This window comes from Rhincodon typus, chromosome 9 (assembly GCF_021869965.1).
Source record: "Rhincodon typus isolate 14 chromosome 9, sRhiTyp1.1, whole genome shotgun sequence".
Taxonomy (NCBI): Eukaryota; Metazoa; Chordata; class Chondrichthyes; order Orectolobiformes; family Rhincodontidae; genus Rhincodon; species Rhincodon typus.
The window spans coordinates 2,246,907-2,258,559 of NC_063340.1; the positions used below are offsets into that span (position 1 = coordinate 2,246,907).

Here is an 11,653-nt window from a genome sequence, read left to right on the forward strand (position 1 = left end):
ACATTCACCCTATCCATGCCCCTCATGATTTTATAAACCCCTATAAGGTCACCCCTCACCCCTCAGGGAAAATAGCCCCAGCCTATTCAGCCTCTCCCTGTAGCTCAAACCCTCCAACCCTGGCAATATCCATGTAAATGTTAGGGCAGCACGGTGGCTCAGTGGTTGGCACTGCTGCCTCACAGCGCCAGGGACCCGGGTTTGATTCCACCCCCGGGCGACTGTCTGTATGGAGTTTGCACATTCTCCCCGTGTCTGCGTGGGTTTCCTGAGTGCTCTGGTTTCCCCCCACAGTCCAAATTTGTGCAGGCTAGGTGGATTGGCCATGGAAAATTGCCCCGTAGTTTTCAGGGGTGTGTGGGTTATAGGGGGGTGGGATGGTCCAAGAGTCGGTGTGGATTTGTTGGGCTGAAGGGCCTGTTTCCACACTGTCGGGATTCTGTAAATCTTTTCTGAGCCCTTTCTGGTTTAACAACATCTTTCCTGTAGCAGGGAGACCAGAATTGTACACAGTTTTCTAAAACTGACGTCATCACTCGACCATCAGGCTGTCATTCTGAAACCTCTGAATGTTCGCACTCAGGTGCTGGTCTAGATGAGACACGGCTGATAACAGCAGATGTGTTTTCCCAGTTGCTGCCATGGGTTGAAAAACAGCTAGCAATATGAACGGACCATGTTCTTAAACATTGAGCTGTTTTCTCGCTGGGTTACAGTGGAGAGCCTCCTGCTGTGTGTTCAGGGGCTCTGGTTATTTTAGTGCAGCTGGGATTTGCTGTGTCCTAGAAGCTGCTGTGACCCCTGTGCATGTTCCGAATACTCTGCTCCTGACTCTGTGTCTAGGCTCAGGCTCTCTGGACTTGGGCAAGCAAACAGGGTGGCTGGGGTTTGTTACACACAGCTTGCAAACCTCGGAAAATGTTTCATTCTTTGACCTGCACTCTGATAATGCTTTAGACGTATTTTATAAATGCCAGACCACTTGCTGTGTTTAAAAGCTGTTTACTTCAGGAAGCTGAGTCGTGAGCATTGGAGATTACAGGGATTAGCAAACCATCCCCACGTTTGACTCCTACCTGTGCTAGAGTGAACTCCTTCCACCTCCTCAAATTATTTTCATAAAATCATCGTAAGGCAGCGAAATATGACACACCAGGCAAACTGTAGCACGTGAGGCAAAAAAAAGCCTTTTATAACATCAAAAGGAATTTCTACAAATTGATGGGAGAAATTCAGGTCCACTAGAATATTTTCTGTTATTTGACATCTTGTTTTTACAATATTCTGGCTCCCTTTTGCCGCTTTCTTTAAAATGCAGTCCTGGTTGAAATGTAGCTTATAGATTCAAACCCCTGCCAGGCCTGGTCTCACCTGAGTTACTGCTCTGTGTGCGCGCGTGTGAGGGAGAATGTGTGTGCCTGTACATTAAGTAGTCAGTGAGATGTCAAGTCATGGGAATTGAACACACCCACCACCCCCTCTGTGATATCAGTGTACAGTACAGTACACTCCCAGCTACAGTCCCTGCACTGCTCTCGCTCTCTGCCACTCCTGGTTTAAAAATCAGCCATAACAGATTTGGTAATGTCTCAGTTTGGCCTGTACAGGTTGGACTTTTGAACAAGAGATCCTTTACTTTGTGTGGCAAGCACCTTAGCAGCAGTAACTTTGCATAAAATACTTGTAAATCATTTTACGTGCAAAGAGTCTACTTTAAAAAGATAATCCTGACCAACCTGAATCATTTCACAAGCGGCCTGGTGACTCACCATCTAGTGCTCAAACTGGGGAGAGAACACGAAAACATTGAGTTGGGGAAACACAGGCCAGTATGGAGGAGATAGTGCTGGAGTTCTATTTTACAGACTCTGTCAGGGGCTGAATTTACAACTACAACAGGCAGAAGTGAAATTACTCTACACTATTCTAATGGGGGAGGGCAGTTATGTCAGGAATTTGTTTGACAAAGATGTTTGTAATTTTTATTTTAGGCAGGGAAATAAGGCAGTTGGAAACCACAGTCTTGTCTGCTTCCTGTTAGCACCAGCAACCCACACCTCCCCCTTACACCTTCCTGTAATCTTTGCCAAGGGTGGAGATTCCAAACTTTATACCTGCCTCAAAAAGCAATGTTTGTGCAGTTGGTATAATGTGACTCAGCATTGCCTCTGGATTGGGTCAGCCGTAGGGTTGATGTTCAATGGTAATCATTGGCTAGTGCAGTATAGCATCAATTCTCATTAAAAACCCACCTGGTTCACTAATGCCCTTTAGGGAGGGAAATCTGCCCTTACCCAATCTGGCCTACATGAGACTCCAGTGTGGATAAATCTCAACTGCCGTTCCGTGATGGCATCACTGGCTGGACTAGCGTTTTTATTGCCCATCCATAATTGCCCAGGAGGTAGTTAATAGATATCCACATTGCTGTGGGTCTGGAGTCACGTGTAGGCCATTCAAAGTAAGGACTTCCTTCCCTAAAGGACATTGGTGAACCAGAAGGGTTTTTGTATTTACTTCATGGTCACCCTTACTGAGATTAGCATCATACTCCATTTTTTTTAGTTGAATTTCAAAGTCCAGTCGCTGCTGTGGGATTTGAACTTGTGTCGCTCGAGTTTTAGTCTAGGTCTCTAGGCTGCAGGGCCATTGCTCCTACGTTCCCACCTCTCATGCCCTTTGCCAGTAATTCCAGAAAGCAGTTCACCGTTACCTTCTCTAGGCTCATTGGAGATGGTTAATGAATACTGACTTTGCCAGAGCCAACCACATCCCTACAACGTGTGTGTTTTAAAAAGTGCTCACTTTGCTCCTTTTCAGCAACTAACAGCAATCAAACTGAGTTTTGTACCTTCAGCTTTTCAGTGAATTGGAGATCACTTGCATTTTTGTTTTGTCTTAAATAAGATCCCATTGGGTGTTTGGAGATTGAAGAACTGTTCTGTGGAATAGAAAAGGGAGACCAGAAAGCAGTGGGACCAAAGCAAACCACAATGGATCCTGGAAATCTGTGACAGAAACAGAAAGTGCTGGAGAAACTCATCAGGTCAGGCAGTATCTGTGGAGAAACAGGTGTTAACATTTCTGAACTGCAAAACGGTCATTGGACTTGAAGCGTTAACTCTGTTTCTCTCTCCTCAAATGCTGTCAGACCTGCTGAGTTGCTCCAGCACTTTGTTTTTGTCCCAGTTTTCCAGCATCTACTGTGGTTTGCTTTTTTTCTAATTTGTTTTCTGGTCTCCCCTTTTCTAGGAGTGAGGTCTTTTAATTATTCACTGAACTGCGATGGATTGTATGGTTGTGAAGAGTGACATTTCATTGATGAGCCTCGCGATAATCCTGGGTTGACTGAAATGCTACAATTGACAGTGAGACCCTTGCTGACTCTGGTTTTTTGTTTTTTTTGCAGTGACAGCTACGTTGTACGTGTCAAAGCTGTGGTTATGACCAGAGATGACTCAGGGTGGTTACCACAGGATGGAGGTGGTCTTAGTCGAGTTGGTGTCTGTAAGGTCACACAACCAGAAGGCACTGGCCGAAGTGATTTTCTGATCCATGGTGAGCGACTTCGAGACAAGCTGGTAAGTCCAAGCAGCATCTGTAAGGAAGCCCGACAAATGGTATTTTTGAATGTTACAGGAACACTTTTAATTAAGGAAGGCATTCACTGTGATCATTTATGACCAATTCTGGTTTGACCTCGCTACATGTTTTCTGCCCTTTGGTATATTTGGCTGGCTCCTGATGCGAAACTTTGAACATTTTGTTTTGATCATTAATAGTGTGTTGGCTGTGCTGTCTGCCCATCTGTCCCTGGCTGTCAGTGGTACTTTTGTTATCACTGAGCTGCCGTCCCTATCACTGTGGCCCCTGATGAGATAGACCAAGAGGGACCACTCACGAGGGAATTTTGCAGTATTGTTGTCCCACTGCAACATTTTGTCCTCTGGACAATTATCCAAAACTTCGCTGTCTATGTAGTATCTGTCATCATCTCCACTATCCACTCCTCCCAGCTTGTTCCCACCACCCCTCCAATTGCCTAGCTAGCATAAGATCAACCAATAAAGTGTTGGCACACTCAGAATATTTTGGAAATTGTTGGAGATAAATCATACAATCGTTTGAAGAAAACCACCTCCTACGTAAGGGACTGGATGATAAAAATCTTGTTTTGGGTTTCAATCTCCGATAACGCAGCAATGATGTGAACAGCTGATGTTAGTGTGATTGTAGAGTGAGTGTCATTGAGCTACTGTGCACATGGATACGGTAATATCGTGCTTACAGTACTGGACTTGTCCTGCAATCGGATAAACTCTGCCAGGCTCCCTACTAGGAAGGTCCTGACCATGTTGCACTACAGAAAGCCTTTGCCACCCAGAGGCTGGTGGGGAATATGGAGCTCACGGCCTGTCAGGGTGGGAGAAGCAGAAACCTGCGTCACATTAAAGAAGTATTTAGATGGTCACTTGCAATGCCGAGGCTGTGGGCCAAATGTTTTTTATTTATTTATTTGTTTACGGGACATGGGCATCGTTCCCTGCTCGTACCCACCCCTTGAACTGAGAGGCTTGCACAGCCATTTCAGAGGGCACTTATGGGTCGACCACATTGCTGTGGATCTGGAGTCACATGTAGGCCAGACCAGGTAAGGATGGCAGCTTCCTTCCCTAAAGGAAGTTAGTGAGTCAGATGGACTTTTCCAAAAGTTGGCAATGATTTCATGCTCATTAGTAGATGCTTAATTCCAGTGTTTTTTTATTATTGACTTCAAATTCCACCATCTGCTGCAGCAGGATTAGATCCAGGATTAATCTGATCTGCATTTATTGTCTAGCAATAATAGCACTAAGCCATCACCTCCCCTTTTAGAATAGTTAGGTGATTGTGAGCAGAATGGATGCGAAGGGCTGAAGGGGCCGTTTCTGTGTTGTGGGCCTCTATGACGGTATCGACACTTTATAGAATGTACAGCCCAGAAATAAGCCGTTCGGCCCACAGGGCCATGCTGAAGTGTCTTAGCCAATTGCACCACCTCCATCCTTCTTCATCTAATGTGACTTTCTGCACCTTTCTCCCTCGTGTGGATTGAGCTGCTCTATTCTGTGCATTTCGCTTCATTTCATAACAGCTGTGTTAAATGGATTAAATGACCAACGATGTTAAGTGACAGTATTGTTTTCCTATCTAAGCCTCCTTCATGTCCCTGTTTCTCCCTTGATAAAATGAAGGTCCTGTACAATGCACCTGGCGTTTACCTGTCAGATAAACCTGCTTTGTTCACAGTATGTATCGTCACAACAGACAGGTTCCTGTGAGTAACTCTGCTCGTAGTGAAGAGCCATGACAGTGAATCCTGCAAACAGTTCAGCCATGTCTCACTGTCCCTTTTTTACTAATCCCTCTATGATAGGGATGTCACAAATTTATCACCCATCCCTAATTGCCCAGAGGGCAACTAACATTGCTGTTAGCCTGGAGTCACATGTAGACCAGAGCAAAATTTCCTTCTCTGAAGGGCATCAGTGAACCGGGTGGATTTTTATGACCATCGATATCTTCATGCTCACCATTACTGCCATTATTAATTGAATTTAAATTCTACCAGTTGCCTTGATGAGATTTGAACTCTCTCCCCCAGAACATTAGCCTCATTCTCTATTACTAGCCCTGTGATATCACCACTGTGATATGCAAGATGCATTTGTGTTGCTGAATCTGCTATGGCAGGTATTAATTTGTTGCTCTCTCTTTCATTATCCACTCTGGTCAGTGATAGAATTTAATCATATTACTATCAAATGGATGGGTAGTGTTTAGTTTGACTTATTGGGGTTTTTTAAACAATACAATTATTGGTGTCATTCAATTACATACAGCTAAATTATACTTCTCTAACTTTATGATCCTGTTCCCTTTACAAAGTACAAATCGTTAAAAATGATGATTCTATAGATTTTAGAAATCAAAGCGTTCAGGTTTATTGAAAATCAGACAATATGTAAGCTGAATCAAACAAGAAACAGAAATTGCTGGAAAAATGCAGCAAGTCTGTGCAGAGAGAAACAGTTAAGGTTGGGAGTTCAGTGACCCTTCTTCAGAACAGGGTGTTAGCTGGTAATTTTTTATGGGGAGGGCAGGATATTGGTGTGGGGTCCTACCCAGGTGCAGAGCTGTCTTATGTTTCACTATTGCAGAGTATGTGTTGTGACCACTTTCTCCTGGGATTCCTTGCCCCTTAATATTTTGTACAAGTTGATAAATTTATGCAAAATTAATGGAGGCTGGGTAAGTTTGGAAGGGACTAAAGAATAGTTATTCCAGCAGACACTGTGTCTAATCTGTGCTGATACTGCAACAGAAATTGCAGAAAGTGTCACCAAGTGAGGTGGAGGTGCTGTGGCTAAAGAGGACACTTCAAAATGCACAGTCTGTCATTTGTGTCCATGTTGTCAAAGCTGGCCAATAAATGGTACACCAGTGTTTCTTTTCTGTGCCATGCCTGTACTCACTTATCCTTTGTTTAATGGTTGTGTTTTTACCCCTCTCTTTGAAGATTGTATTGGAATGCTTCTTAAAGAAAGACCTGGTTTACACTAAAGCAACTCCAACATTTCACCACTGGATGGTAGACAACAGAAAGTTTGGACTCACCTTTCAGAGCCCTGCTGATGCGCGTGCGTTTGATCGAGGTGTGCGGAAGGCAATAGAGGATCTGACCGAAGGTACGCTCTACTACTTTGCCAACTGTATATTGCTGCCCCGTTGGCACGTGTCTAATGTGACGCCATCTTCCTGCTCAGCAACCAATCAACTGCTCAAACACGGGGCAAGGCAGGAAACCTGCCTCAGAGTAAAGTATCTGCTTTATATCTGATCGCCATGTCACTTTGATCACATAATTAACTTTTTGTGGAAAGGATTTGTTTACTGAAGTATTTGTTTGTTCTTATTGTCTCCACTACGTGGGTTTTCACAAGAAATGGAGGTAGAATAGTTGAGAAATAGCTCATTGTCAAATGTTGTCTCTGTGAAAGATCTCAATGTTCTGCTACGTTAAAATTCAGTCCTATTGCTCAGGCAGAGTGTTTTAGTCTGATTGCTCCCTGACGACAGAGTGATTATTTCAGGGTGTGTGTATTGTCTGTAATGTTGATCAGTCTCACTCAGTTACATCTCTGTGACCTGTTGTTATCTGAACTGACCCAATGAGCACTCTACCCTGTGAGCAGTGAGCATGTCTGCAGACCTTCAGAAGACTTTGCGGGATTAGTTTGGCTGAGATCTCGGAGCACTGTGTCCTACGTCATGTTAATTTCAACCCGATTTGACCCTCTCCCCACCATATGCTGTTTACAAGCCCATAGTTATGACCTCCTCGTGTTGGTCGGAAGGTTGGAGTAGCGGCCTCCCTTTACTGAGGAGCATTAGTAAATCACAGAGGATCTGACTGAGGAAGAGCACGGCTGCTCTGATTTGCTCTATCCAGTGTCAAAACGACTTCTGCTGTAACCTTTATGGTGAACGGTTTCTTAGAGTAACACTCCTGCTATTCTGTAACCACTTTGTACAATTCCGTTTTTAATGATAACCTTTCTCCCAGGGTCAACAACGTCATCTTCCACAATTCAGAATGAAGTGGAGGTCGGCGATGATGATGTTTTTACAGTAAGTAGAAGCTATTGCCCATATTAGCTGTTTTCTTGTTTGCTTGTATCAAGTTGAGGGATTAATTTTAACATCTGTCCCTCAAATTAATTGAACTAACTGTTTAAGTTGTGAAAATGTTCAAGACATCGGCTGACAGTTTATAACTCTGTGCAGCAGAATAATACAATGTTTGTGAATGGCTTTTCTGGGGCTGAAAACTGTTTAAAAAAAAAAGTCAGCCTGAATCATGTGACTGACTGACTTAAAGTATGAGAATCTGGTGGATTTGTTAGCGTGACCATGAACTTGAAGTTTAAACAATCAAACTTTCAGAGAGATGGTCTTGTTTGAAACCACGCTGTGTAAACACGTTAGTCTGGTGTCCTCAATGGGAGGAAATTACTACTGCTTCCTGTATCATTGTGAATGCAAAATTTGTTTCTCCTTGTTGAGTAATGGGTGTCTGTTCCGGCTATCGTCCCAATGACAAGGTCTCTTTATTTTGACATTGTAAATAATGTGCAGAAGTCATTCAAATGAGTTCTCTGATTAGCTTACAGTTAAGCAGCACCAGATCTGTGACTCTCTCTTGGCTGTGTTGCTATTCAGTCATCCATGTGTGTTTGTCAACAATGGAAGTCTAGAAGTGTTTTGGTAATTGGTAAATGAATCAGGTTGTAGAAATGCAGACTGCTGTGTCTTTCAAATTGAATTCTGGCATTGTATTTCCTTACAGGACACGTATTCATTTGAGAAATCTGTGCAGTCACATTGTGTTGTATGGTACAGCAATCAGTTCTTTTTCAAAAGTTGCTTCTGGTAGAATCGTTTCAACTTTTTTTGTAAACCTTAACCCTGAATAATGATGCATGCATGTTAACTGCAGTTGATGGGAGCTCAAAGACAGTGAAACATCTTGCTAATTAACACACAAACCAAAAGAACTGCGGATGCCGTAAATCAGGAACAACTGCGGATGCTGTAAATCAGGTTCTGAGGAAGGGTCACCAGACCCAAAACGTTGACTGTTTTCTCTTCCACAGATGCTGCCAGACCTGCTGAGCTCTTCCAGCAACTTTTTGTTTTTGTTGCTAATTAACACACCCTGCCCCACCTCCCCCCACACATGCAGATATATAGACCCCAGGGTGGTTGGGGTGATGAGGGATGTAGATATCAAAAGAGAAGACATTCGCAGAAAATTCTTGTGTGACACAAACCTTTACTGAACAGTACAGTAAGATGTAAATTATGAACTAATCTGCATGACCTACCACAAAATCAGTAACTGAAAATATGTAAAGATTCAGTCCAGTATATGATGAGTTGCCACATCTGTCTGCTTGTGGTTGGGTCCACGTAAAAGATGTCACTAGATCGGAGTTTATCACATCTCTCTCTTATTCCTGTTTCACTTCAACTGGGCAAAAACAAGATCAGCACCCATTGGGAATACCGCACTCTGCTGAAGGCAGTCTCACTCAAGAAGGACATGCCATTGGCCCTGTTCATGGGCCATTTCTGATATTAATCAGAACAGGTCTGGGCTTTATAAAATTGGACAGTAGAGAGGTTGCACAAAGCTGGCTTCTGTCTTGTTATGATTAAAACGTTAACCAATGATCTGGTTTGAGGTGTTGAAAATGAGAAGATTTGACTTGAGTGGATGAAGAGGAAATATTTCCATGGAGAATAACGAATAAGGAAACACAAGTGTACTTAGCAAGTACTTCTTCATATGCCAGCTAGTAAAAATTAGGAATATTCCCCACACCCCTTCCAGCTATGGATGCTGGCATGGGAAGCTGGTGGATCCATTGAGATCACTCGGTTATTGTTGAACAACTGAGCCAAGGGGTATGGGGCAAAGGTTAAATGGATGAGATGAACAGATTGGAGGAGGACTGGGCAGTTTTCCTGCGTGTCCTGAGCAATATTTATCCCTCTATCAACCTGACCGAAACAGGTGCTCTGATCTGTCAGTTTACTCTTTTTGTGGGAGCTTGTTGTGTACCACTTGGCTGCCTGTTTCCTACATTTCTAACAGTGACTATACTTTAACAGTGCCTAATTGGCTGTAAAGTGCTTTTAGAAATCTGGTGGTCATGAAAGGTGCTACATGAATGTAAATCTTTTTTTCTCTTGGAACAGACGTCAACAGCAATCTGACCGCATAGCAGGTAGCCCCGTGCTCGAGGGGCTGAATGGCCTCCTTGTGTTATTGCTGACAACGTTTTTCCAAATGTTCAGGGATTTTAAGGAACAGTATGGCCTGAAGCCAGTCACAATATCCTGATGGGTTCCAGGGCTGGTCCTACAGAATCCTCCAGCCTGGAATTGCTGTGTAGCTGTGATGGTCAACACAATCTAATGATCCAACCATTCCCATCTGACGGTGCTCTGTACATTCTGGCCATGTTTCTCGTAAGCACCCAGCCAGCATGCTTCATCCACCATCGGTCAATGGATTTCTGCTTTGCTGTAACTGGACAGATGGGATTCTGTCCCTTCGGTAGCCCCAAGATGAGTACTTGAGGGTTTTGTGCTGAATAGAGCACCAGGTTTCGTAATTCAGTGTTCACCTGGTCATTAAGGCAGGTGTGTGAATGCCCTTCACAAAGGTTCCTGCCAGAAGTGACTTCCTTCTCCCCCAAAGTACCTGCAAAAGCCTTCCAGTGAGCCCACGGATTTCATGCCTGCACAGGCTGGTCACAAAAAGCCTGCAAACCTTGCAGTGACACTGAGACACAGTCACCACGAGGGGGTAAAAGGGATCTGAATTCACTATGAACATATCTGCTATTCCAGAACAAAACTGGGTTTAAAAATCCATATCCTCAGACACAAGGCGATGGGTCAGAATCTGTACCGTGCCCTTGATTTCACCAGCTCGTCATTACCTATGTGCTATCCCCTGACACCCGTGAGGAAGAGGGGGAGAATACTTGTTTAGTTTTCTTCAAGGACCTCCACGCCCGGCTCTTGCTGCGTGTTTCCGAATTTTGTGTCTCGTCTGTCCTCGTGACACAGCGACAGTGATCATTTGGAGTGATGAAAAGTTGCTGTTCTGCAGAGGTGCTCCATTCTTTATTAAAGTGAAAAATGTATCACAAAAGTAAGATGTCTCTTTCCCTAGATATTCATGACAATTTGTGGAGTTCTGTAACACATATTTCAGCATTTTGGACTAATGTGAGGTGTGTTTCAAACTAAAATGATAACTTGAAATTATTTTCTCCACTAGTGGGGAAGGTACTTTTTATTGAAGTGCTGTGATCTAAGTTTATTTCTTGGGGATTAAAACTCTGAAATAAGCTGTGGCAGTGTACTTAGCTAAAGCCTGTCTTTCCCATTTCAATTTTACTATGCTTCTAACAGTCAGCAAACTCTGTGTCTCGGGGCAGAGGTTTACACACAGTATTTCATTCACTTCCAATCCTTTGTCACCATATTATGAAGAGAGGAGCAGGAAGCTGGGTTCAAAGGTGATTTCCTCTGCTCTTCTGTCAAACTATCATGAGCAGCTGCTTCTAAATGAGCTGCCAGAGTGATCTATTGGTGCATTGTGTACAAAGCCAGGCGCACTCAGTATCAGCCCCATTCTCTGCTTTAAAACAATTTGCCGACGTCACCCAATCACACGTTTGACTTCTACATGCATCTATTTCATAAACACTTCTCCCCCTCTCTCTCACCCTCAGCCTTCATAAGAGTAAGATGTAGAAACAGAATTAGACCATTCAGCCCATCGAGTCTGCTCTGCTGTTCAATCGTATTGAAATGTTTTTCAACCCCATTCTCCTGCCTTCTCCCCGTAACCTTTGATCCCCTTACCAATCAACAACCTGTCTATCATTGTCTTAAAGTCACTCAATGACTTAGCCTTCACAGCCCTCTATGGCAATGCGTTCCACAGATTCACCTCCCTCTGGCTGTAGAAAATTCCTCCTCAGCTCAGTTCTAAAGTGTCAGCCCTTCACTCTGAGGCTGTGCCCTCAGG

At 43.7% G+C, this 11,653-nt stretch overlaps 1 protein-coding gene across 2 annotated transcripts in view; it reads left to right on the forward strand.

Annotated features, from left to right (window-relative positions):
• Window positions 1-10,968, forward strand: part of LOC109920741 (sprouty-related, EVH1 domain-containing protein 2-like) — a 37,202-nt gene extending 26,234 nt beyond the window's left edge. Inside the window, exons 2-5 of one of the 2 annotated variants that reach the window (XM_020520804.2) lie at window positions 3,410-3,581; window positions 6,560-6,728; window positions 7,607-7,671; window positions 9,805-10,968. In XM_020520804.2, coding sequence (XP_020376393.2) covers window positions 3,410-3,581; window positions 6,560-6,728; window positions 7,607-7,671; window positions 9,805-9,822 — 424 coding nt within the window. In that variant the 3' untranslated portion in view covers window positions 9,823-10,968. The remainder of the gene's footprint in view (window positions 1-3,409; window positions 3,582-6,559; window positions 6,729-7,606; window positions 7,672-9,804) is intronic. The other variant, XM_048600700.1, reaches the window with a different exon arrangement.
• Window positions 10,969-11,653: the final 685 nt, after the last annotated feature.